The 27,828-nt window shown below is 41.8% G+C and overlaps 1 protein-coding gene across 2 annotated transcripts in view; it reads left to right on the forward strand.

Annotated features, from left to right (window-relative positions):
- The window catches only part of LOC134451057 (lisH domain-containing protein ARMC9), a 52,428-nt gene that overhangs the window by 891 nt on the left and 23,709 nt on the right, over positions 1-27,828 (forward strand). Inside the window, exons 2-22 of one of the 2 annotated variants that reach the window (XM_063201201.1) lie at positions 1,424-1,493; positions 2,036-2,161; positions 2,255-2,425; positions 4,051-4,209; positions 4,658-4,750; positions 6,245-6,269; positions 7,964-8,115; positions 8,884-8,982; positions 9,917-9,958; positions 12,772-12,806; positions 13,631-13,742; positions 14,001-14,096; positions 18,748-18,838; positions 20,211-20,334; positions 20,924-21,063; positions 21,732-21,808; positions 22,244-22,318; positions 22,514-22,604; positions 23,566-23,624; positions 24,364-24,462; positions 25,862-25,971. In XM_063201201.1, coding sequence (XP_063057271.1) covers positions 1,443-1,493; positions 2,036-2,161; positions 2,255-2,425; positions 4,051-4,209; positions 4,658-4,750; positions 6,245-6,269; positions 7,964-8,115; positions 8,884-8,982; positions 9,917-9,958; positions 12,772-12,806; positions 13,631-13,742; positions 14,001-14,096; positions 18,748-18,838; positions 20,211-20,334; positions 20,924-21,063; positions 21,732-21,808; positions 22,244-22,318; positions 22,514-22,604; positions 23,566-23,624; positions 24,364-24,462; positions 25,862-25,971 — 2,027 coding nt within the window. In that variant the 5' untranslated portion in view covers positions 1,424-1,442. The remainder of the gene's footprint in view (positions 1-1,423; positions 1,494-2,035; positions 2,162-2,254; positions 2,426-4,050; positions 4,210-4,657; positions 4,751-6,244; positions 6,270-7,963; positions 8,116-8,883; positions 8,983-9,916; positions 9,959-12,771; positions 12,807-13,630; positions 13,743-14,000; positions 14,097-18,747; positions 18,839-20,210; positions 20,335-20,923; positions 21,064-21,731; positions 21,809-22,243; positions 22,319-22,513; positions 22,605-23,565; positions 23,625-24,363; positions 24,463-25,861; positions 25,972-27,828) is intronic. The other variant, XM_063201202.1, reaches the window with a different exon arrangement.

The following is a 27,828-nucleotide window of genomic DNA, read 5'->3' on the forward strand; positions in this document are numbered from 1 at the left end:
TCTAGTATGAGGAGGATTCAGAAGTAGTGTTCAGTGCGCGTCTGCTGTGAGTGTCAAAATGGGGACCCACTAGTTTGACGGGACAAAAAGCGCAGCCAACAAGGGAAGTTCTCTGCTCCGCCTCCCTGCTGTGTTAGAACTGCACGCCGTTTCACCCGATGTGTTTTAAGTCAAACGCTGTCATGAAACCGTTGGATTAGTTTATAGTATGTTTAGATTTAGTCAGGCTACTAGTTCAGTAGCCTAACCAGTAACCAGCATCATGAAGTTGACCTAGGTAAACTCATGCTTACTGAACTAGTAGCATGATAGTCTTAACTAATCCAACTGGTTTCATTACAATAGCCTACTATTAATTGTAGCATCTGATTTCCTCCCCGTTTTTTTGTTGCACAGAGAAATGGCATAGGCCTATAGGCCTGTAGGCTATTGATTAGTGCATGAAGATGTAGGTGCCTCCCCCTCCTGTAGTATAATAATAATAATAATAATAATAATAATAATAATAATAATAATAATAGGGCCTAATAATAAAATGGGGAAAAAAACTTTTTTTTCTATTAGGCTACCCAGGGTTTCTCCAGACCCCCATTAGCTTGTGTATTGTATTGGCTATTATTATGGCTACAACTGCTTACTAGGAGGCAAATATGCATACAGGTAACAAAATACAAAAAAAAAAAATACAGGAGTGGGACAGGAGTGGGAGTACTTTTGAGCAGGAGCGGGCAGGATTGGGAGTCGTTCCACACAGGACAGGACAGGACAGGATTTATTTTTTTTACTCTGGACCAGGATTGGGCAGGACAGGATTTTTTTTCTGGGAGCGGGACAGGACAGGAGTGAAAATCCACTCCCGTGTCATGCTCTAAGCTGAATCTCCCCCGAACATTCTGGTTCGTGCATTCAAAAAGCATGTTTGTTGTGTTAGCATAGTTAGCAATAGCTTCTTCGACTGTTGATGTTGCGTTTCATCCTGAGCCATAAACGTTCTCTGGCCACACTCCTTATTGGGGTCAATCTCGAAAAGAAACAATGTAACTGCTAGGCTTATTCAGATAATGCCTTGTTGCTATAAATCGTTTCAAGCGAAACGATACATAATATCTGGGGTGTAGTAGCCTACTAGTGCTGCGCCAGTAGCCATGGCATGCGTGTGATGCCAGAGTATTTATGATGAAAAGTATCTATTTAATATAATATTATGTGTCGCTAAATAACCAGTACGTTGTGGCGATGTGTCTTAGTGTTTTGGCAGTGAAACTGTAAGCTCTAAATAATGCAGGCTCATCTTTGGTCAAAACAACTCAAAGCCAACTTGTTTATTGGACTGCAAGCGAACCTTACATTGTTTACTGACGTCAGAATATGTGTACACATTTGGTCTGACGTGCTTAATAAATGTGTTGTTACATTCTTTTAGGTGGTGAACCTAAAGCAGGATGGGCGACTCATTAGGAAATGAAGCAGATTTTCTTGGAATGATCAGTGAGGTAGCCTCTACACATTCTCTCATCCACAGTCTAGCACGTTGGATTTCCTTTTAGTGTGTGAAATTGGCTATATGAAGCTGCCTTGTTATTGACTTGTTTACACGTGGTAAAATAACAGTTGCAATCACTTTAAATATGTAACATGCTTCTTCTTGTTTCTGATCCATATATTTTATTTACATTCATGTACAGAATTATTGGTGGGATGGTATTGGTTAACAAAGCAAGGTCATGGTGTGTGAATGTGGGAAAGTGTGTGTGTATGTGTTTGTGTGTGTGTGCACCTTCTCACATGAACCCCGGACAATTGGCGCCGTATGACAGCCTCAAGAGCTGGTGTGGGAATGTGGGAATGTGTGTGTGTGTATTTTGAAAGCGCTTAGTGACAACTTTAGTTAAGTGATATTGCACTATATAAATAAATACAGTCTGTATTGTATTGTATTTTATAAACTAACTTTTTAAACAAAACAAAAGACTGGAAGCCAGCCAATAACTTGCATGTGTAGGTAATGCTGTCTGTAATTTATATTTGTGTACAGTATCTGGGTTTCGGTGAATTTGAAGAAACAGCAAAAGAGTTTGAGAAGGAATGTAAAAACAAGGGGAAGCCATTCCCCAAATATCAAGGGAATACAGGTCAGGATTCCAGAACCCTCATCATTCAGGTAAGCATACTTTCAGATGATCAATCTTTTCTCCATAAGCCTTTAAATTAGCACATCCTGAGACATAAACACCATTCTCAAATCTGTCAACAGAAAGACCTCATAAGCTCATTCGAGGATGGAGACTACAAGGTTTTCTTTGAGCTGTGGAATGATAGTGTTCCCGCCGATGTCCGTGATGGCCATCCCACCGCTCAGAAGCTTGAGTTTTACCTGCACATCCATTTTGCCATCTATCCTCTGAAGCATGGCCTTGGAATGCCAGTGAGTTGCCCAAAGCATTGCCTGAGACTGTTGCTAAAATACATGTCAAAAGTGGTGTACATGAAAAGTACATTTTTGGTGTAATTACAACACTATCACATGGCATTACATAGCTGTTACACCATTTACTCCATTGTACCTAATGAGGTAGATAGACTGTGTTGTTACTGAAAAACTAACAAGGACCCACCACAAGCTTGATCCAACCAGTGCAGAGTTATCTGGTCATAAGACAAGAACACACGTCTACTGGTTGGTTACTCAGATAAGTTACTTGTGTTGGAAGGAAGCTGTTTCTTTTTGTCATTTAGTTTTACTTTTGGCACCTCTGCTAAAACATTGGTTGTTTGAAGAGCTACTGTACTAATATGCTTTTTAATTAATATATGCAGACATAATATCAGAACCATAAAATATTATTGTAGAGCGGAAATGTCAAACTCAGGCCTGGGGGCCAAATTTGCCCTACAGAGTCATTTTATTTGGCCCGCGAGATACTTTCCAATGTGTGTGATTGTTGGCCTACATAAACCATTCATTTAACATTTCATCACAACATGTTGTGCATCACAGTGATATAAGTGGGTCCAAGCTGTTGTAACATCACACTCATACACAACAGAAAGTGTTCAGGCACATTGCAAATACCATATGATGGGAATAAATATCTGTGGGAAATTATGTAGTTGAAGTATTAAGTGATGATTTTGGCCTGCGACCTTGTCCCAGATTTTTATTTTGGCCCTCAGTGAAATGAATTTGTAGTATAGTTGGAGATTAATTGATGGATGGACTGCGAATCCCTTGATTTTGCATGTTTGTACAAAAGCTTGTCATAGCGAGATGAAACCTAAACCCTCAATCCGCAGTGTAATAGACACTTTGCTGCATTGGACCTTAACCTGTTGACAGATCAACAGATAAAATGTTGGGGAGTTGCTCTGCTAGAATGTTTCAGAAAGCCTAGCATTTACCACTGCAATGCCAAGCCGAGGTCTGGTTGAAGCTACATGTGTACAATGGGCAAGGAGGCGTTCTGAATTTTTCCAAGAAAGAGACCTGCACCTTGCATATAAGGTTAACAGTGTTTTTTTTTTTTCAATTGCACACCTCTATTGTGCCGTCTTTCTGAAAAAATTGAGTTGAGTATTTGGGCCAGCACCCTCACAATCAAAATATTTAATCCCTTAGTGCAGAGCCTATGTTATAAATTTACTTTCACCAAAATTGTAATGGCTTTGTCTTAATCTGTTACTGCCTCTCGGTACTGTCATAGCAATATTGGTAGGATGTAGTTTTTCAGCAAATAGTGAATATGCCTGATGGCGACCCCATTTGCACAAATAGGCTACGAGTGAAGCCTGCACCAATCTGAAAACAAGAAGGCATGCTGGTCATGGACATGTCTTCATGTCTACAATACTGATGTCCAGTGTCGTATGATGTTTATCCTTTTTAGCCAGTAGGTGGCCCCATTACTCAGTAATTTGTTTAAGAAGAATTGAGGTGAACAAAAGGCATTGTTCAAATTATTACACCTCAAGACTGAGCATATCATCCATATTGTCTCATATCATTTCTTTTGAGTTCAAATGGTGACATTGTTTTATAAATGTTTCCTGAAGCGGGACCGAGGAGATTTCGACGAGCGGATCACCTTCTTCAAACACTTTCTGGAGACCAGAGGCTCAGCACTGAGTCAGACCACAGAGTTCCTGCCATTCTATGCCCTGCCATTTGTACCCAATCCTGTCACTCATCCGTCTTTCAGGAACCTTTTCCAGGTACATTCTCTTTCAGAACACACCAGACTCTGGAGTTATTTTTACACAGGAAAGTGAATGTAAATATTATTGCTATGGTCTGCTAACCTCCATGCAATCCTCCAAGAAAAATCACAAGTGTATCAGAAATCGCTGTCCCATACCTCTGTTTACTTTCTCGGTGTTGGACATTATGTGAATGTCCGAATCCGCCAATTGCCATTCTTATTTATTCCCATTTCACCAATGAAAAAAAATTCTTGGGTATGGAGGAAGTGGCTAGTGGGAACTGGGACAATGTTTTGGTAAACTAATCTAAATGTACGCTAGCCTACAACATTTGCAATGTTTTTGTTACAGTTTAAAGCCAACTATGAACGGTATGATGTAAATTTAAATGTGCCAATGTTGTCCTTTAATGCATTGAGTTCCTTAGATGTTGATCTAACCTTTTGACTTCTTGATGCAGGAATCCTGGATCCCAGAGATGAAGGAGAAACTGGAGAACTTCCTCTCCACAACACTAAAGGCGTCCAAGACTCCAAGACTGGTGACCTTATATGTATCCTTTGCCTTACCCAAAATGGCTCATCTAACTATTATTATTATTATTTAATTATCATTAGTCAACAGAAAGTTGGGCTTTTATTGCCTTGATTTAGATGGGAGAGAGTTACAGGAAGGTTGTGGGGGAGAAGAGATACGGGGAAGGACTGGGAAATCAAATCTCCTCAGCCTGGACTGGAACCTGGTGCCCCAGTGTAATGGTATGGCGCCTTAGTAGCCAGGCCGTCCTTCAGCGTTGCAACTCTCGAAGAGATTTGAGCGTCGATGATAATCAGGCTAGCGCCTTAGTACACTGAGCCACCACACCCCCCAAAATTGCTCATTTAACCAAATTTTTGCTCCCTGCCACCAGTAGCGATTCTCCCGAGACCTATAAGCCAAACCCCAGGCCCTCTGTCACTGTTGGGCATCGGACTAATGACTCTCTCCTTCCTCATGAAGTTAGTATCTCACGGAGATAAACGATGCATAGCATTATGTAAGCAAATTGGAGCATAATTCGGCCAGGTTTCACTGTAGATGTAAAACACACCTTCCTGCTCTCCATTCAGCAAGGAGGAACACATTGAAACCGATCATAAAAGCTTTGTTTACATGGGGACCAGAGCGATTATAACGAAGAGTTAATAAACAGACTATATCGCCTTGCTTTTGTGGGCTTCCATTCTGATTGAACAAAGACAGATTGTTTTTTCCCCCTCTCTCTCTCTTTACTTTCTCATCAGTGAAGTGCACAGTTTGGACCAAAACCTGATATGACTTTCACCCAGGGGTGACCCTGCCAGTAAATAGGCAGTGTCGAGGCAGCGGGGATGGCTCTGACACCAGCACAATTGCAGCCTTATAGGACGCCAGCTACACAGACAGTGCTTTTCCCAGTCGTTTGTGGAGGGAAAAGACTCTCAAGTGTCATTATTAGAGGCATGGATTAGCCATTATGTAATGTTCTTCAGTCACGTTAAAATCCCTGCATACAGTCAGAGATGCTTTTCGGTTGCTAGGTGCAGGTGCACACCTTCACCACAAGGGCTGCCTTAGATTAAATAAATGCTATTGTGGCAGTGTGCTTAAACATGTGATGTGATATGATATAAAGTTAATGATAAGCCATGACTGTGGTAGGCTAAAATAGGAGGCATTCTCCAGAAAGGTAACAAAGGCCTTTGCAAGGGTAAGTTCAAGTGAACAGATTGATTAAGCGAGCATAACATCACATGTTTCAGGTGTATGTGCCCATTATACTGCAGCCTTTGTGAAGTCTTATCACAAATACTTATTCAGTCTTTATCAATTTGATTAAAAGCCTTTTAAAAGCCCATTAGCTAAGCAAAGTATTAAATCATTTTGTGTAAGCATTTATAACACTTATATATAATATCTAGTCTATACATCTTTGATTAAGTGTGCTTTTATACATCGTACATACTGTATTTGTCTTGTGTTGAAAAAAAATGGTTTGCAACTTATTTCTTTAACGTCACTGTTAAAGAGGGAAGGCTTCGCACTTGACAAAGGTAAGCAGCTGACGTGTTTGTAAAATAAACAAACTAGTTGCTGCACCATAACAAGTAGAGTAGACCTCCCTGTGTTGTTGCTGTGATGCATCAAGGACTTGCCGCGCCGGCATGGCCTGTGGGAAAAAGAGACACCCTAATGGCATCTGGCAGCTTTTGGGTCCAATGTGACGCATTCTTGGCTCGAGTTGGAATCATTATCTCCATGCGGTAACCACAGTCCTCTCTAATGATGAGGCCTTTGCTGGTTAATGTCGTCCATTTTCGTATTGCACATGTCAGTTTTATTTTCCATTATGTTGAAGAATAGTTGGTTTGCGTTGCGGTCTGTCATGAAATTGCAAAGGCGAAAGAAATGGCGTACGACAGTCACATGGTCTGGAGAAAATACTGTATACACCAGGGATGTCAAACTCATTTTGGTCCGGGGGCCGCATACAACCCATGTGGACATCAAGCGGGCCGCATTAGTAACATCATCGCAAAAAAAAAAAAACGTAAAGCAGAGGATTACTGTCCAGTACTATCACGTTTTAAGTGTGTTGAATATGTAGAAAGCAATGCAATACTGAAAATCCTATGCAAAATTTCTTTGACTTCATTCATTCATTGGCAACCGTCAAGTAATGAAATATGGGCCAGTTCATTTTGGCAGGGGGTCTGGGGGTTTTCCCCCAGAAAATTTTGTATTTCTTATATGTAATTTCCTGCATTTTCATGCATTCTAACATCCCGTTTCCAGTTTGAGCTTAATAGGAACCAATACAATTATATTTATTATTTAATTACAACCAATACCAATACAATACGAATAAGAAGTACTTATAACGTAACATTTTATCTCTATATATGAGGTCTATAATATATGAGCTTTATCAAATGCCTGTTACAGTACAAATTCACTATTTATAATAGAAGTGTGATGTGCACTTTACTACATATATACAGTGTAACAGAGGGACCATTGGGTTAATGTCATGCAGGTCTCGCCTCGAGGGCCGTAATTGCGCATTTCGGTTATTTCATTTAAAAAAAAAAAAAAAAAAAATTTAAAAAAAAAAAAAAAAAAAAATTTTTTTTTTTTTTTTTTTTTTTCATCCGGGCCGGATGGAACCCTCCCGCGGGCCGGGTGCGGCCCGCGGGCCGTATGTTTGACACCCCTGGTATACACGGTATAAGTATGATAAGTCAACCACAAGTTATGCAAATCAGTCCATATGTTGCCGCCATATATTGGCTCTGAAGTAGGACCACGTGAGCTCAGTACAACAACCACATGCTTTTCACTTAGTATTGTCTAATTGCAGTCTTTTAGCAATGTCTACTTTCAAAAGGTCATCTGTTGAACATCAGCAAAGACAGGCTCTCATGCAGCACACCCAATTGTTTTTTCCTTCTTTGTCTCAATTTAGTTTTACAGCAGAAAATTCTTCACATTTTTCTAGACGCTTGTTATATGTGGGCACATTTTTGCAAAGGATCCTGCACAATGGCATGTTGAAATATGTGTATTAATGTAGTCCGGGCCGCTGATGGCTTTTTCCGGGCCCGGGACAAAGTCATCTGAAAGGGCCCCCCATCCAATGCATACATACAATGTAATGAAAACCATATCTTGGGCCCCCTCTCTCCCTGGGCCCATGACATCTGACCTATTTTATACCCCCGCCCCCTGTCTACTTCCCTGAATGTAGTGCAGCACCTCCATCTGCAGCTGGGTGAGGCGGAGAGGAAGGCCTCCACATACCTGAGAAAGTTCCAGAAGATGCAGGCTGACTACCACAACCTCATCGGCGTCACGGCTGAGCTGGTTGACGCACTGGAGGCCACCGTCAGTGGAAAACCGGTAGTGTATAAACCTTACATTTATAAACTATATAAGTTAACCCTGGCATGCCTTTACGCACTGTCATGTAGACAGGGTTGATGTCATGGGTCTGCTGAATGTGTGTAGACTGCAGGTCATCACTGCTCAAACACTGATTACAGCAAGCTAGGAAAAAGTATGAAAAAATAATAATGTAATGAAAGCCTACCCATAGATAAGATACTTAATTTATAACACTTATATTTTTTAATATGATATATCCTAAATCTAATTATATATGGCCATGCGTGCCATGTTTTCTTTTGGCTTTCACTGGCTATGCTGTCTCATTAGTAGCTGATCCATACATTTTGTCAAGGCCAGCAGGTGCAGCTTTTCAAAGTTGTATTGGTTTCAGAACAGTGCAACACTATTGTTTAACAAAATCACCACTTTTTTGGATGTCCTGATATTTTGGCTCCAAGCTTTCATCAGAGTTGCTGATTAGCAGCTGATCTCCAAAATAGAAAATAAAGATCTGCTGTATAGGGTTGTTTGATCTATTTATCCATCATTTAGCTACAGTTGCAAATATTCATATCTAAATATGCCCCTTGTGCTCCAGTATTATGTCCATATGTTTTACCATATTAGTCCTAATGCTACAGATTTTGTACCTCAGCTGAACACATAAAAGTTCATGAAGCTCATAAAATTGAAGACCTCCTCCGCCTCTGCTCGATGTGACTTGCGTAGCGTAGTTGGCTCACAGTGGTGTTGTTGTTGTTGTTGTTGCTGCGGCTGTAGATCTCCCCCGAGTATCTCCAGGGGGTGTGCGTTCGTCTCTTCAGCAACCAGATGAGCCAAAGCGATGCCCAGAGCGTGGACTTCACCCGGCCTGGAACTGTGAGTGTGAAACACCCCTTCTCACTCTGTCACCTCCCCTCCTCTCGTGTAGTCTCAGTGGTCCCCTGAGTCCCACCTTGCTGTATTTACCTGTGTTTCAGCTTTCCTCTTTTGTTACTCCCTTCCCGATGGACCTGATCTTTGTAATATAGAACTATTGTTTAGTTTTCCAACCATGCTACAGCTGCTTGTGTCAGTATAACCTAGATCCACGTTTTTTTTTTTCTTTAAAATTTCTGCTTCTGCATCTAATGTTGTTTTTACATCGTCATTTATGTACTTCACATGAAGAGCTAGCTTCGCCAATAGGCACTAGCCTTGGACCCCACCACATCTGCCCTCTGCAGGGGCCCCCAACAAACAGCCCAATCATAGTAAAAAACAAAAAATACTGTACTCGCAAAAATAATGCAAGAGAGTCCCATGTCTATATATCACCTACAATCCGCAAATGCAAAGAACCTCTGCTGCTCACATGCATTGACGGACAAAGAATACACACACGTTAGATTGGCCATATAGCCTCTTTAGCAGGTACTGTAGAGGTCCAGTGAGAATCTGTTGCTCAGTTCGGAATAAGACTATTGAATGAACCCTAGGCCAAGTAATGAACTGAATGGGACATTGAAATGAAATATCAATTTAGACTTCCTTTACCCTGTTCTGGTAATGGTAGGAGTATGTCCCTTATCTGTAAATGTGTGTTGGTATACCAAGCATTCAACAGCTACGTATTCTGTGTGCTTTTTGTTTGCGTGTGTGCTTTTTGTTTGCGTCTGTGCCTTTTGTGTGTGTGTGTGTGTGTGTGTGTGTGTGTGTGTGTGTGTGTGTGTGTGTGTGTGTGTGTGTGTGTGTGTGTGTGTGTGTGTGTGTGTGTGTGTGTGTGTGTGTGTGTGTGTGTGTGTGTGTGGCTGTCGTCTGCCCCCCCTTAAAGGGATATTACTCTATGAGCCCTTATGACAATGATGATGGATATGTAAGTCTTGGATGTTTCATTCTATTCCCTACCTTCCCGTCTTCCTCTCCCTCCCTCCCTCCTTCCACTTCCCCGTGCCAGGCCAGGCATGTGTCTGCCCTCCTTTTTATTAATCTTCCTCCTCCCTTCCCGCCAGTCTTTCAGTCTTCCTCAAATCCCATCTATCCAACCATCCCCTTCCCCCTCCCCTTTTCATGCTCTGTCCTGAAGCCCTCTGTTTTCTCCTGTTCCCATCATGCAGTCTCTTTTGAACGGGATGCCTGTGTATGGCCTCCTTTACTGCTAGAACGTAGCTCTTTTGTCTGCAGACAGGACCCAGAGGTATTGTGTTGGATCCCTAGTGGTGTCCCTGCAGTATGGATTCTTGTTGTAAACTGCCTTATCTCACCATCTGCCATTGGTTTGTGTTTGTTGACCAGACAGGCGGTGCATGCATGTACAGTGCACTACTGTACACACACAAACACGTGCACATTTATGTATTTACCGTATTTATTTATTTATTTATTTATTTATTACAAGGATAGCCCATTGAGATGTGGCATCTCATTTTCGAGGGGGTCCTAAAATGAACAAGCACACACTGAGAACTATCCTTACCCGCACTTTTCAGAGGTTAATGACCTCTCAAAGTTAGTTCCAGGAACTTCACTGATTCCAGCATCAAGAAGTGCCATTGTGTTGCATTCCCTCATTGTGTAGCTCTTCCATGGAGAACGTAATGGTCTGTGACACATCAACAGTTCTTTTAATGTGGCCCTAGTACGCCCTACCAATGCCGCCCACACCATTGTGTGGCAAATGATCATGTCCAGGATGTGTTGGCAGTTACGTATTATACCTAAAGTGTCATTGAAGCCAATCATATCTGTACCTATGCCTCGCCTATGTGGGAGTCCAGTCCTTTAGTCTGCAAACACGCGTCATCGATGGCCCAAGACCTTTCAGCCCTGCTTTGCCTTTACATCCTTGCAAACATTATTTGACGATTGTGGGCCGTCCCTCATGTATACCAAGAGCAAAGTCAAGTTGAGCTCATTACACATTTGCTCAAACGGCACACACCCTTATTTTACGTCTGGGTGATGTCCTTATAGTCGTCATTTGTAGTTTGATGTTGCCACACTCACATTTGTTTGTCTTAACCTGTCTGCTAGCGGAAACCTGTTGAATTGGCCATTAAGCAGCGGGTAGAGCTCTACCAATATCGGACACCAAACCCAACCCTGTCGTATATTGCCCATGGACACAGTTTAACACTGTCAGTCAGCCAATGTCAAGGCAGTGTGCACTTCAAAATGCTCGCAAAGAATACATCCGGGTAACATTCCGCAGCTCTTCTGTATCACACAATAGCGAGGGTGAGGCAAAAAAAGGCCTCTGACCAAGAGCAAAGGGGACATTTGAGATGTCGGCCGCGTCCCCACCAAAGCTAAACATTCTAATGAGTGGACAGGCCCCAGTTATTCGTTTTTGTGTTTGGAGAGAGGGAACCTGAGGGCTAGATTATGTAACTTGATAGCGATGCCGGGTGAAAGTTCTCCTCCACTCACTAACCTCCTTCACCCCCTCCTCCCCCCTCCTCTGCCATGCGTCTTGCGCCTGTAACAGGGGGAGCCCTCGTGCCGTTGCCACTCACTGCATGCAAAAACAAAAAGGCCTTGTTTACGGAATGTGTGCCTGAACCTGAAGGGTACTGCATGTGACCGGGTAGTCTAACTTAGCATGTGTAACTGTATGTCACCTCAGCGTTATAGCAAAAGCCTGATAGTGTGATGATAACCAATGGTAGTGTGTCTGGTGAGCCGGGAGGAAGCCGGGAGTCTTCTGAAAGCATTTCAGAGAAGGTGTTGCACATGGTGATTGAACATCAGTATTCTCCCCTCAATGTAATGTTTTTTTTTTTGTTTTTTTTTATGATCTACGATGAGTAAATGGATAGATTCAGTAGATATTTAGATTGATGGGTACGTTGTGAGAATTGTACAACGCCATTTCCCAAAAAGCTGTCAGGCTGTGTAAAATTCAAATCAAATATTGCCAATCATCTGAAAGCCAAAGTCTTCCATTTTGCATTTTAAATGGCCTGCAAGCATTTTAGGAAGTCTGTAGGTAGCTTGCTACTACTTTGTGTTTTGTTTATTTATTCTGTCACCAGTGTGTAGATTTAAACTTGCACCTCCTCTGAAATGTTTTTTTGTCCTTAAATGCAGTCTACACTCTATGGTTGTTTTTTCAGCCTTAAACAGGTAAGTCTGGGTTGGCCTTTACTAACGTCTGTGAAATGTAGCGTCTGTGCAAACTACTTGTGTAATTTCTACTGTAACATACTGTATAACTTTGCACTCAGTAGTCAGTTAAAATTGTGCTTCCACTATTCTCCAAGTATTTTGATCGTTTACTTGAATCCGTGGTTCGAATAAAATAAAGCATTTTAAACGTTTGCTTAGGTTGTAGATCTGTGTGAACATGATCTTTTGTAGCAACAACCCATTTGTTGTTTCTCATTGTGTAAATGAATAAACAAAAGTGGAGCTTGGCACCAAAAGATTTTCTGAAACCTCTGAGGCCATCCAGAAAATTGTCTTGAGGACTTATTATTTTGTGTATCTTCCATAGAATATTAGCACACTGCATTTGGTGGAAATCTGTTCCCTCTTAAGTTACCGTGCATACAAAGATATGTGACGGACCCATCCGCGCGCGTAAATACAACAGTAGACTGGCACCTTCTGTAGCCATACTGGCAGTAGGCATAGATGATGAAGATAACGATGATGGTGAATGAGTCTGCTATTCCTTTCTTCCTCTAGGCCTCCTCTATGCTGCGTGCCTCCATCGCTCCCCCGTAAGTTCTCCTCTAGTACCCATCAAGAAACCATTTGCTTGGGGCAATACCCCAGACAAGCAGGCCCAGCTGTTCCGCAGGCTTGTGTACATGCAGCACAAGAAGTTCTAACTTTGTAGTCGGTACCAGTGAAATCATGGCCAAGCCTGAGATTTACAACTGCTGTGACACCACGCTCATAAAACTGTGTAGAAGTGAAACTCACCATCATACCATGGCTTGTATTGGTGGTAGGAAAACCTGTATTGCAAATAGATTTATGGGAATTGATAGAGCTTGTTGCCTGAGGTATTCTTTTCCTCCTTCGCTTTTTGGCACATTGCCTATCGTTCTGGGTACAAACCCAAGGCTGTGTTTTTTCAGTTACTTGATAACCTGCTGCGGATAGCTGTCAGCAGCAAACCCTTCCGTGAGAGGTGGTTTGTAATTACAGGCAATTTCCTTGAAGGTGTTTAGATTGCTATGCAATGATTTCCTTCTCATATTCATGCCTTTTCTTTGAAAGTTGAATATATCCCTTCACAGATTGTGTGAGAGAGTGTGGTTAGTTGTGCACAGTAATACAATGTTTATGGAGGCGAGGCGCGTAGAAAAAATGGGTAGCCGTTAGGGTAAAATTTGGTGTGATGCATCCATTAGGCTATTCTTTAGGTATTCATATGCATACACAATGTAGAATTTGTTTGTGTTAATTTTGTTGAGATTTGACTTTATTAACATTGTTTTAATGAAATAATCTGAAACTGGAATCACATTGGCATGAAACCTGTAAAAGGGATGATACCTGCCTTCTGCAATGTTTTCTCCTGTTGCTGTCCCCGTAGGCAGCCTAGAGAAGTGCCTCTACTGCCATCACTGGACTATGACAAGCTCAAGACAGACCTGACCAATGGCCCGGACAGGATTCAGGCTCTCCTGCTGCAAGCACTGCGCTGGGTCAGTCAGTTTGAAGTCGCTTAACATTTAATAAAATAATAAAACTGTAATAAACACTAACAGACTCCAATCGCCCCGTTTAGTAAGATCCCATGGGAAGACCTGACTAACATCAGCAATGTCATTATTATAACCATAACTCTCCCAATAATGTATTCAGACGTTTTAACACTTACCAATCATTTTCTTGATCTTACTAGAAGTGACATTGGAATTGCGTGTGCACATGTGTATACATTTCTTGTTTTTATTTCTCAGAGGCTGACTCGATCTGTCCATGGTGAGCAGCGTGACACTGTCCTTCAGGCCTTCATCAGCAACGATCTCCTGGAGCGCAGCAGCAGCCCCAGCAAGGTAACCAGCAACCACAAACACACCTGGGGGCGTATTACAGAAAACTTCCTATCTTCAGTCGTCCTATCTTAACTTTTGACTTGAGATAAGATTTTTTTCCAGTTTGGTATTACAGAAACAAATCCTAACTTCATTTAGGATTCTTATCTTATCTTTGGAAATCCTATCTTATCTTGAGTTAGGAATCCTAAAATAGCGATCTAAACATCTACGATCTACTTTTTATGTCTGTTACCTGACAACAAATGCACCGCTACCTAGCAACAGTAGTGCTACGCAAGGTAGAATACACAGATTTGACTGCTGCTGCATCTCGCGGTCTGCGTGATACTAAACCAGAGAGGAAGAGGACGTAAATATTTCGCTAAACTTTTTAAGCTCATTACTTTTAAATAACGCACTTATTAGTGACGTTCCACCGAACGGATTTATAATACAGCAACATCTGTGAGGACGAAATTAGGTCACTCTCGCTGCCTGCAACCTAAAGTTGACCAAATGCATTGTGATTTCAGTCCCAATAAAGTGCTTCCCATTTTCCATATTTTCATCCCAATGCTTTGTTTTCCCAAGCGAATGCACGCAAAACAGTTAAGACGTAATTTCATGAAATGTATTTGTATGACCAGCGCATGTATATAAATAAATTACAATTAACCGACTTGGCTTGACCCATGGTCGGCTGTCAATGAAGGAAGTTGATATCGGACTTCACATCGAAGTCGGGTATATTTATCATCAACTCTTCACTTCACACATCGTTTGGGTCAGTCAATATAGCCTAATTTAACATTTCATCCGTTCACAATTGCGTTATTTTCCCGGATAGACTTCACTGTTAGCTCTGGCTGAAACAGCGAGCTGAGCGTGGGTAAATGGTGATGAACACCAGCTAAATTTTGGCTAACAAATCAATGGATAACTGGAATTAGGACAGCTGGGTGGCTGTCCTAAAGTTAGGACCAATTATTTAGGATTTTTCGAAGTTAGGATGCTCCTGTAATACCCCTTTCTTAACTTAAGATAGGATGCGCAAAACAACTTAGGAAACGCTGTTCTGTAATACGCTTTTCCTAAATTCGGTCCTAAAGTGCCGTTGCCGCGGTAACTAGACAGATAAGATAAGATTTTCAAGATAGGAAGTTTCTGTAATACGCCCCCTGATTCCCAGATCAGCTGCAGCCCCAGTAAGGTGACCAGTAAACCCAACATTCCTGATTCCTGATGAAGTTAGTTTCACCCTGGAGGTGTGGAGACTTCCTCCCACAGAAGCAAGTGATCTAACTTTCGAGAGTTAACACAACAGGGATATTAAAATGGATTGATTTCATCACAAATTGCTTCAGTTTTCAGCTTTATATTGCTCTTCATTAATGACTTACTACTACTTTACAATGTAGTTGAAATTGGTTCATTCATTGATAAGACAGTATATTTCAGTAAATTATTTATAAATCTTCCTTATTCTGATAGACATGGAATATCGAGCAGGTAGATGCATGTTTTCGTAAAACCGAGAACCTGGTTTCCTGCAATAGTGGTTTGTGTAATATCCAATTGAAATTAAATGTCATTACAGTACATACAGTATCAGGTTCACTCTTTCAGAGTAAAATCCCAGAGTGTATTAGGCGTCGTCTATACCTTATTTTGTCTTATTGTGATTTGGCCTTTCCTAAGCTGCAAATTATCCTGTGAAATTGGAGCTCTTGTGAAACTGTCCACGATGGATCGCCACTCGGCAAACTGGTTTATTTCTTAAGGGGTAAATAAAAATCCCTCAACATTGTCCCATGTCTAAGGTCAGGTCTGTGCCTGGTAATCACAGGTGAGATGAGGGGAAACCTGGCGGAACTCTCACGTTACTGGACTCACTGACTCAGAGGATTCCGGAATCTTCTTTGTTGACGTGTTCGTTTCCCCCTTTGTGTGCGCACCTCTTCACATTTTTTAATCCATGTACTTCTGCACATGACCTCAAGCAGCAAAGTGAAAAAAGGACTTTCTTTTCTCATAAAAGCATAATGTTCCAGGCCATTGTCACGGTTTTCCTCGCCAGGCAGCAGGTAATCCAGACACGATACTGGAGTAGCCTGACGTTTATATAGCTTTCAGTGGCACACAATGGACATCGTATAGGTACAATAATTGGATTTAGTCTTTACCTACACTTTTATTCGTTAAAACCACTGCAGGCAAAGATTAATCTCGTATCAAGTTAATCTGAATGTGGCAGATATCCTGTGACAGTTCTGCCAATTGTGTGTGTGGTTTTTTGAACATTTTTTATATTTAAGTGTTCAGCATTTCAGTGTTAATTGATACTCCTTCAAGTGAAGGGTGGAAAGAGTGGTGTTTATTTCTCCATCCAAATGAAGTCTTTTAATAGACTCAAATGGCATTTCCCTGTGGACCACGACTATTTTCTGCCACTGGCCGGCAGGCCTGTTACCTCAAGTATCTTGGCATTCAAACTTGACAGCTGTTTAGTTGGTCAATGGGACTGCTGAGTCACCCATACTTCTCAGGGTTACATGTTATGTAATCAGGGATTTATTTCAGGATCACCTTGTTATAGAGGTTAATCATATCGCAGAGATCGTGTTCATGAATTGCTCGAGGTCTTATTAACTTGTCAACAGTTTATTCACATGGTAATTGAGGTAATGTGCCAAATACAACCTCTAATGTTCCAATATCACATAACATAGTCTATATTTAGGTCCAGCAGAAACTATTCAATACCATTGCTATTAAAAGATGAATTGCATGACATAACTTGTCCAACTCGCCATGATTAGCTAACTCTTACCCATCTCCTACTTAACCACAACATATGTTTTATTTGTAATGACACACATGTGGACCAAAAGAAAGACCTCATGTGCATCTTGATCCTGCTGATTTGAGGCTGAGCTCATTATGGCTTTACCCTTCACCTGACATGTCTCCATGGCATACATGCTGTCTTCATCGGAGGGTCGCACGGGTGTTGGTCATCAATGTAATTCTCTGATGAAGATGGAAGTTACTAGGGCTGTCCTAAACGATTAATCGGGAGAAAAATAATCGTTTCACTAATCGAATATTCGATCAAAAAAAAAAAAAATAGTTGATAGATTAATCGGGAGAAAAATAATCTATCAACTATTTTTTTTTTTTTTGATCGAATATTCGATTAGTGAAACGATTATTTTTTCAAGTGCTCTAGCACTTAAATCTTCAAGGAAATTGGGGAAAAAAGAAAGAAACCGTTAAAATTAGGTCCCTGAGCTCACAATGAGCTTTAAATCATGATAGTAGCTTATTTACTCCGAGATACAACGTCCAATTCATACGTGCTGGGCAATTTTAGGTTTCAAAAAAGTAATAACGCATTAGTAAAGTAAGTAAAAAAGCATTGAATTAAATGACACGATTAGTCGTCTATGAAAATTCTTGCCGACTAATTTTTATAGTCGATAAGTCACGATTAGTCGATTAATCGTAATCCCTAGAAGTTACACTGGCAAACATGTCAGGTAAAGGACGAAGCTTTTATATGTCTAAAATAAAAGAAAACTAATGACTGCATATAATCAGAAGACATAATGAAGGTAATACATCTAAGACATACCCTTCTGTCATGGTTGTCGGCAGGGCCATAAAAAAGTTAATTATGAGATGAATGACGTGCTAGGAATTAAAGATAATAAAAATGCCAACTGTACTCAACATGACGGATGCATTTTTCACATCCTGTCACAATTCTGCAATTTTTCACTTTTGACCCATCAGGGGGCCCCTGGCACTTGTGGGCCCGTAGGCTGCAGCCATATCTAGCCTGTGCGTTAATCCGGCCCTGGTTGTCAATAATCAAACATATAACTCTCCGATCCCAAAAGTAACTCCTTAACCATTATGACAGCTCTCTCTCAATGATTACAGTATCACTGACTAGAAAACTGGAAAATGAATAGTCCTAACCTCCACCCACAATCATGGCGGAAGTGTCCTTGAGCCAAGGTTTCTGACTCAACATCAGTTTAAGGGGTATGCACCTGTTTCTAACTCACTATTTGCTTACCTTGGAGTGTTTCTCTGTTGTGGTGGTAATGTAATGTAATACCTTATCTTAATGTGTTGGACACTGGCCATGATTTCCTTTTAAATGTGTGAAATCCTGGCAGGAGAGCTGTAGGCCGTTGTTTTTTTTTTAATCTGACTTCCTCTTGGCAGATTTTCATGACTTGTGCTTTTTGAGTTTTTTCTGTTTTTTGAAAGTGTAAAGTTGTGTGTAGAGGAAACTGGTACTAGATCAAGCAGGCATTTTTCATGTTAGCAGAAAGTGTCACTTTTTACTGTTGTTTCATTGTGTATATTAAATATAATGTACATTGTAATGATTTTGGATGATCAGGGTCTCCCCTGCCCACCCCACCAGCAACCCCCAAATTGGGAAACTTTTTATTGAGGTGTTTTCTATTTTATTCATTTATTTATTTGATTTTTTGTACAGTGTCAATACAAAAAAGAAAAACGTTGACTATGCCATTTAAGTTATGTTGACTTGTGCCATTAAAGGTTCAATTATGTACATCAATGTAAAACTCTTAACCCTGTTGTTTGTTTGATGGTTGTTTTATTTTCAGTCATATGTGTCTGTTTACAGAAGAGGGTGCTTGACTTGCTGAGGTCGAAGAATGAGGTTGTTCGTCAGTACATGGCGCGACTCATCAACGCCTTCGCCTCCCTGTCAGATGGTAAGTCAGGAATGGAAGGATCAGGCTAGACTCTGCTCATTCAGGATTACATCTAAAATTGGGAGGAGAAATCATCTCCATAGCCTTATTAATTATCTCGTCATGAAATCGCCTGTCAGTTGATCAGAAAAATATCACATCACCTCAGCAAGCAAAGAACCAAAATACCTTTCACCAGTTGTTACCTGTCACCAACAAGTTTTTGTTCATTCTTGACATGCATTTCTTTCAAGCTATTCATCTTTTTGCTTTAAATAGGTGTTTCTCAGCAGCTTCCCAGGGGGCGTTGGGAAGCCCTAGGGGGGCGTTGATAAGGATACAGCTGAGAGGAGGCGGTGCTTAGTTGCCATTGGGGGGCATTATTTATTTATTTATTTATTTGTTAATACTAGATCGGGGGTGGGTGGCAGGCTTATGATGAGGTCAAGGGAGAATTTTGAGTCTTAAGGGCGGGTTATGCTCACTTTTCTGCCTGACGCAGGCCAGCCAACGCAGTTAGTTTTGATTTTTGCTCCATTCTAGGTCTGCGAGATGATTGTTCAAACTGCCAATACAAGGAGTAAACTAGACGTGTCTGTTGTTTTGTAGCTACACAGACTCGATGACAATGAAAATGAAACAGTTAATATTTATGTCACATGCATTTTTGATCGCACTAGCAGCCACCGCGGGTAGTTTGGAACGAGGAAGCGACTCGTTGTCGGGAATAGGTCGCACGAAGCTAAATGTTTCCTCGGAAACACTGTTTAACTGTCCCGATATAAGTTCAGCGTCGTAACTTCCAATCGCGCGCGTTGTATTTGCTTCGTGTAAATAAATGAAACTATAAAGCACGGGCAACTTATTTAATGAAGAGCTCATAGTCCGTAGCCCGACGAAGGTTAGAACAAGGAAGTAGCGTTTTGTTCTCGAGGACAGAGCAGGCTGGTCCAGAGGACCAATCACAGCGGCTCCTGCTGATTTAACTGCGTCGCTGTCTGCGGGCAGTCACATTTTCAGGGGTGCACACCAAGTCACTGCGGAGGGAGGAAAAATAACTGCACGGCTGTCTGCATCATGACGCTGTGAAGTTGGTTTCGGAGCATAAATCACCCTTTATGATGAGGCCAAGGGGGTGTTGGCAGACTTATGATGAGGTCAAAGGGGCGTTTGTTCAGAATCACTGCTTGTTGAGAACCACAGCTAGAGATAGATAAAGCACATACACGCGTTAAGAATCCACGTTAAGATACAGTACACCTTCGTATACTGTTGCTTTTTGTCCTTCAGGGGGTTAGGAGGAATACGACTGAAGTAAATAAAACCCTATTCATTTCTAACAAAGATCAGACCGTTGTGAGAAGTAACCCTCAGTCCATCCTTCCTCCATCAGGCCGCTTGTACCTGTCTCAGATCCCCTCGCTGCTGAAGACTCTTCTGGACTCCTTGAAATCGGAGGAGAAGGATTCAATGATCAGGGAGAATATCCTGGGAGCCCTGCAGAAACTCAGCCTCAGGTCAGACAGCTAGTCACTCCCCACTGTGGGACGAGGCTGTCTCAAGGATAAGTTGACCTGGTTTACTACCTAGCCAGATTCTTGGAATACTCCCCTCGGAGGGGAGTTTCCCTGGTTTATCCTCGGAGCGGAGAATTCCAAGAACCTGGCTTAGTAGTAAACCAGGTTAACTTATCCCTGAGGCAGTGGAAAATGACCTGACTAGTAACAACGCCAAAGGTGTTGCATCGCTAGGAGGGCGTGGCCCTCTTACTAATATTCCATAACGATTTTTGCAATGAAACATGGTTTATGTTGTGTCTCATGTCATTTTATGAATCTCACCAGTGTTTTTCTGTTGGAATGCTGTTGATTTCCATTGGCGAGTTTCTAGAGGTGTAATACCTGGCTCATTTAACTTCCCTATCGCTACCAGGTTACGAATAGTGTTCCGTTGGTCACTCAAAAAAAGAGAGAGAGTTTTCTACTAATCAAAGCATGTTCATTCGCAATTTAATCTTCAAGTGACCCCAGCAACTTTAGCAGTCCAACTGGCTGGCCGTTCCGACTCATGACCTCTTGTGCGTGCTCTCTGATTGCCCCCCCACAGGCGGGCACAGCAGACGGCTATGATCAGCGATGGGCTGATTGACTGGCTGGTGGACGAGCTCCAGGACTCGGACTGTCTGACGGACTATACACTGGAGTATGCTGTCGCCCTGCTAATGAACCTGTGCCTGCGCACACAAGGTACAGGCCTTGCTCCCTTGCTTTTGTAATGCCTGAGAAATCATTGTGCGTGCGTGCGTGCGTGCGTGCGTGCGTGCGTGCGTGCGTGCGTGCGTGCGTGTTAGGCAGACTGAGATGCAAAGAAAGCCAGTGGCGCGCAGCATGTATTTTTATCAGTTGTTATACAGTTTCCCAACATTTACATTTGAATAAGTTTTGTCAAATAGTAATTTCCTAGGTGATGAATCCTTCCACACACTTGCTATCAAAATGGTATTGTCATTTAATCGTATCTTCATTAATGTTCTCATGCTAAAGTTGAACTGTTTGAATTGTGTTTGCTGTAATGAATTAAGTTGAACAAAACATTAGTGTGTGTGTGTGTGTGTGTGTGTGTGTGTGTGTGTGTGTGTGTGTGTGTGTGTGTGTGTGTGTGTGTGTGCAGGGCCGCCAACAGCTTTCGCTGGGCCCCGGACAAACTCATCTCAAAGGGCCCCCTACCCAATAGACCAGATGTGGACTCTGTAGTGTAGAGTACACAGTATAACCGTCTCAATTTGTGTGTGTGTGTGTGTGTGTGTGTGTGTGTGTGTGTGTGTGTGTGTGTGTGTGTGTGTGTGTGTGTGTGTGTGTGTGTGTGTGTGTGTGTGTGTGTGTGTCGGTCTTTGTCTCGGTCTTGGTGTGTGCAGGTAAAAGGAAGTGTGCGGCGAATGGCAAACATGTCCTGAAGGTTCTGACTGACCTCCTGGGCCACGAGAATCATGAGGTGAATGCCCTGGCTTTATCCCCAATGTTGATCACACACATTAAAGGCCTTGCCTTGTTGTTGCTTTTGTCCACATTGCCGTTGTTGCCGTATCTAGAGTGTGTTTGTGTTGGCGTGTCAGTCCATCTGTAGTATGAATTGCTACTTTGCTGCAAATATTTGATAATCCATTAGGCTTTTTGAAAGAGCCCAGTACCTATTGTCAGTCTGCAGACGCCCCTCAGGCAACTACTGGTGAATAAACTCTGTCTACTGTGAAAGACGGGTTTAAAAAAAGGTATTGTGGGTTTATCTCACCCATTGTAGGGTGTCTTTTAAATGAGACCATGAAGGACTTTGTTAATGGCAATAAGAGTCGAAACGGCAACAATCACAGTAACACAACGTGATTATGCAACTTTGTTTTGTTTTTTTGTCTTCTTTGCATGTGTACAGATCCGACCTTATGTGAACGGAGCTTTGTACAGCATATTGGGCATATCAACTGTTCGCGAAGCAGCCAAAGAAATGGTAAATGGTTGTGCGTGTGTGCGTGTGCACGCACGTGCGCACGCATCAACATTTGTGACATAATGAAATATACATGCTGTGAATAAAGAAAGAAGTTTGTGTGTTAGCGAAGATTCATTCAAATGCTATTTATCCTTACAACCACCAAAAGTCATTGGCATGTTAACATATGTCTTTGACCTGTGCTTCCTCCAGAGTATGGAAGAGATCCTGTGCTGCTATAGCAAAGAGGAGAACGTTGAGCTCAACAGGCAGATAGAGTTTATCATCAAGCAACTCAACTCAGGTATGTGTGGTAGAAAGTCACTATTCTCACAGCCAAACTGGGAGGGGAAGTCATCTCCGTTGAAAGACCTCGTTATGAAAGCACCTGTCCGTTCACATCAGCGCAGTAAGCAAAAGACCAAAATATACTGTACCTCCACTATGTACTGTACCTCGGAAAATGATTGCAGTAGTTTATGCTTTCAGCAAGTCACTAAAATTATGTGGGTTTCAAAAGTAGTTGTTAGTGTCAGTATATAAACTGATCATTTTCCCAGATAGCCCCACGGTTTTTTTTCCTCCATGAAATGTTATGGAGATCTGTTTTGGCCTTCGGCTTACTGTGTTGATCGGGACTGGCTATTGCGTTGAAATATTACCGGTAGTCACTAAGTACGTTGGTACATTAAGTTGCTTGTTTTTTTAAGATATTTTGTTGGCCTTTTATGCCTTTAATGTGACAGGACGGTTCCAGAGGGACAGGAAATGAGCAGGGGGAGAGAGAGTCGGGGAAGCAAGTGTTGTTAGCAAAGATAATGGAGTTTACCTCTGAACTTCATAGAGAGTTTCACCTTCTGTAAAAAGATCTGGAAAATTGCCCTAAGGTGATATAAATCTAGTGTGAAGACAACCCAGTTACAGTGCATAAAGTGTTGATGTTTTTTTTTTTATCTTAATCTACTGTATGTCATTTCTGTTCATGAGAGAGTTACCAACATCATGAGGTGTGTTAGAGTAGTTTTGTAATTCTTAAAAAAAAAAAAAGAGGATAGAAGGAAAAAAAGCACGTAATTGGTGACCTTTCTGTAAGTTTGCACTGCAGGCTCCTCCTATCCCGCACCTGACTTGTTGTTTTAGTGTGACACCAAGATTACTCTCGGAGCTGTACTATTTGCTAACTTTTTTTTAACATCAACATCATACACATTATGCCATAGGGAAATAAAATAGACTCATGTGCTTCTCCCCTACCCCTCCTCCAGGTGATGCCCTGGAAGACAGTCCCGAGTCAGATGATGAAGAAGAGGATGATGATGATGAGGTGAGGGGAGGGGGGGGCGGGGTACACATTAACGCTGACAAAGTCCTGATTCCTCCTCTCGTGGCACGTTCTCAACCGTTTATCTGACCCATATCAATGACAACACACACACACACACACACACACACACACGCACACAAAGACTCCCTACCTCAGACAAAAACAGACAATGGATGAGAAAAAGGGGCAAAGAAAGGAATGGTAAAGGACAGATAGACCTCTCTCTCTCTCCATGTGACACCTCTCACGAATGGATTGATGGCTATCTCCTCAAAACACACATATTAGGTGTCGTCCACCTGGGATGTACACGTAGGTATGGAGATTAGATACATCTGAAAACTGGGTTAGAAGACAAAATAAACCCAAACAGCACTGCTAACAATAACCTGCCATTCAAGACATTTTTGCGGTAGATGGCTGTTGTATTCCATTCAATAGTGGTGCCATTCTCCATTGTTGTGTGTATATTACACATTTTGTCCCGGCATTATATTTCTTGAAAGAAAGCGCAGCACGTTTGACACCAAAGTTCTAGGTGATTGTGAGAAATGTCATTGTCACATTTCTTTTACCGCAAGTGCGGTGCTGCTTCTCTACTAAAACGAGGCAAAGCCAAGGTACCCCCCTATCTGCCGGCTGTTATTCTTGAACTTTGGCCAGTCCCCTGTCCATTGTTTTCAATCAGTGACACACCACAGGTCTTTTTTTAATTCTTTGGAAATCTCTGTTTGAACAGGAGGACGCCATGGAGGCAGATCTGGACAAAGAGGAAGTGCTCCAGCCGCAGCCAAAGGAACTGTTCGGAGAGGCCTTGCTGACTACAGAATATCTGGGGGTAGGACAGGCCACTTACTTAACAACTTGGCTGTAGGGGGTCTCATCTGTGAAGCGTGGATGTGAACTGTAAGGGGGGTAGAGAAGAAAGAAAAAAAACAAGGTACAAGCAAACAGACAAAAAAAACCTCAGAGATCATGCATACAAAAGTGTTCGTGTAAGTGGGTGTAGGATAGGCCACTGACTTTAACAACTTGGCAGTAGGGGGTCCCATCTGTGAAACGTAGATGTGACCTGTAGGGGACAAAAAACTCAGCAATCATGCATACAGAAGTGTTAATACCACTGGGTGTAGGGCAGGCCACTTACTTAATAACTTGGCAGTAGGGGGTCTCATCTGTGAAACGTGGATGTGATCTGTAAAGGGGCTAGAGAAGAAAACAAAAACAAGATACAAACATACAGACAAAAAAAACAGAGATCATGCATTTTGGTGTAGAACAGGCCATTTACTAAATCCTTGGCAGTGGGTCTCATCTGTGAGAAACAGATTTCAGAAAAATGAATGGGAACTGTGCATGCTAGAGAAAAAGATACCAACATAAAAACATAGAGACAATAACTCTCAGAGGCCATATTATGTACATGCAGAAGTATTAAATGCACATGAATGGTCTTGGACATCACGCTGTTATTACCCAAACTGGTCTCAACTCGGAGATTGGCAGACCTCCAACTAAACATGGTATGTAACATCAGTTTTGGTTCAAATACAAAAAAAAATATTCATGTGGCCTGAAACAATTTCAAAGTGCTAACTCATTACAGCAGTTAAATTTAATAAGCAATGGCTTTTCATTTCATTTCCGAATTCCAATAATTTCAATACATTTAATATTTTGATATGAATTAAAATTAGCAAACCATATTGAGACTATTCTGTTTCATCAAAGAATGACAGAATTCATTTTTGTATGTTAGTCTTTGTAATTATATAGCTGTTGCTTACATGTTCCCAAAGGCTGAAGTGATTTTTATTATGTCCTGAAATGACCTGTTTCTCAGTTTCTTTCATACTTAGCCTTTGCTTTGTTGTAAATATCCACCTGTCAAATGAGCACACACACGCACACGCGCACGCACACACGCACGCACACACACACACACACACACACACACACACACACACACACACACACACACACACACACACACACACACACACACACACACACACACAGACACACTCACACACACACACACACACACAACCTGAAACATAAGTTATACACGCGCACCCATACACCTGCCAGAGGAGCCTTCTGCTTCTAGTATTCCTGTGAACGCCTGAAGCCTAAAAGCTGTTTATTTAATATCTTGACCCCCTTTAGCATTGTCAGTGGATACAGTGAATGAATGTAATGTGACCCGGAGTCTTGGAATCTTCTGAATGTTCTAGATCATGACCAACATGGTGAAGACAAAGAGGAGGTCTGGGCCGCCTGCGGGCCAGAGCCTAGACGAGCCCTTGCAACGTCCCGTGACGCCCAGCTCTCATCGCCACACAGTGTAAGGACACGACACACATCCCAGTCACACATAAGCATTTGTTTCTTATATGGGTCATTGATGTTAAGTTACAGTCAGGTGGTGAAACCACAGCTAAAGCCATTATTGTATGGATTCAATTATTCGTTTATTTAAAAAAAAAAAACATTAATTCCAGGTAAATGAAACGTGTTGTACTTTTAATTAAAGTGCCAACTTAACACAATAGTGAGATTAGCTGTGGTTGCACCACTCTTACGTGAGGAAGAAGAAATCCGCACTCACAAACTGCGTCTCATTATTTATTTATATTACCACCATGTCCAAAAACCACGCACTGATGAAGGCTTGTTAGCCGAAACGCGTTTGCTTTTTGGACATGGTGGTAATATAAATAAATTATGAGACGCAGTTTGTGAGTGCGGATTTCTTCTTCCTTAAGTTGACGCTTTTTATCTCGCACCCAAAAGCTTTTCGGTTTTCCAAGAAGTTGAGCGCGTCCTCTGCCAATACCACTCTTACGTCAGTGACCCCAATGTTATTGTCTGCTTTCTTTGTTAGATTGGTGCCACCAGAAGTGTTAATAATCACATCACACTTCTAGTGTTTCAATTAGTGGTGGGCCGTTATCGGCGTTAACGTGCTGCGATAATGTGAGACTCTTATCGCGCGATAAAGAAAATATTGCACGTTAATCTATTCTCAAAATATGGGTTTGGAGTTTGGGTATGCACGTCACATCTGTTTGATTGACAGACGCGTTCAGACTGCACTCCAGTTGCTTCTCCTCTCCACATGTTGCTTCCGCAGACCTACTAAATATGAACAGTGTTTTCATGCTGAAAACATTAATCTGTCTGCCGTGGTAGGTATTGTTTCATAAGTGGTAGACTAGAGAGACGTTATTGTTTGAGGTGGAGACATTGTGAGTACCAGCCCGACATAGCCTACATTTCCTCACGCATTGGAACACATAAACAACTCCCAGAAATCTTGCCTGTGCCATAATTGCAAAACATTCCGTGTGGTATGCATTTTGAAGATTGTCAAACTGAAACTGTCAATATCTACTCTCGCTGAATGTTTGTGTAATTGTGTTGCGATTGCATTTGCGACTCAGTGAGATGTCAGACGGTAATAAACCTCACGGTTGTCGCGCTTGATTTTTTTTGGCAAACTGAATTCATTTCATTTCCTCTGGCATTCTAACTCTGAGAACAACTGTCAGGTTTAGGCCAAATCGCCGTAGTGCTGTAGGTTCTAGCTATCAAGTGGCCTCGCTCTGCTGTGGGCACTTTGCTGTGTCTGCTGCGCTCAGCTCCTCCCTCTTTTTAAGGAGCCGCTGCTCTTTTTAAGAGTCAGTGGCAGATTCCCTCCCTCTCTCTCTCTCTCTCCCTCATTAGAAATGCTGAATTGTTGAAGTCATTTTGGTTAAATAGCTTAAATGTTTGATAGATTTATCTGTATTTGCCTCTACAACTTATAGCGCTGTTTTTTACATTTTTAAATTTCAGTAGCTTATGACTGTGAATGCTTCCTAACATATTCGACACACTTTACAAATATTGCAGTGATTTTTTTCATCACCAAGTATAAACATGACCATTTTTTGAAGATGAGATGCATTTTGGAAAAAAAGAGATGAGCTCTGTTCTAATGCGCCATCTGTCTTAAGAAACCCCCAAGGGTTTTTTTTGTCAATCTAACACTGTGCAGTCCGGTTCTCGATTCTGATTGGCTGATAGCTGTGGTCAATCGAGCGTAAACCTACACCTTCCACCTGAAGATTCTATGCGCGTCCAAGTTAGATCAAGCACATCGACGTCGGTAATGAGAATATGTTGCAGTTGGGGTAGGGAGTCTGCAAGAAGAGCACAT

Source organism: Engraulis encrasicolus, chromosome 6 (genome assembly GCF_034702125.1).
Source record: "Engraulis encrasicolus isolate BLACKSEA-1 chromosome 6, IST_EnEncr_1.0, whole genome shotgun sequence".
NCBI lineage: Eukaryota > Metazoa > Chordata > Actinopteri > Clupeiformes > Engraulidae > Engraulis > Engraulis encrasicolus.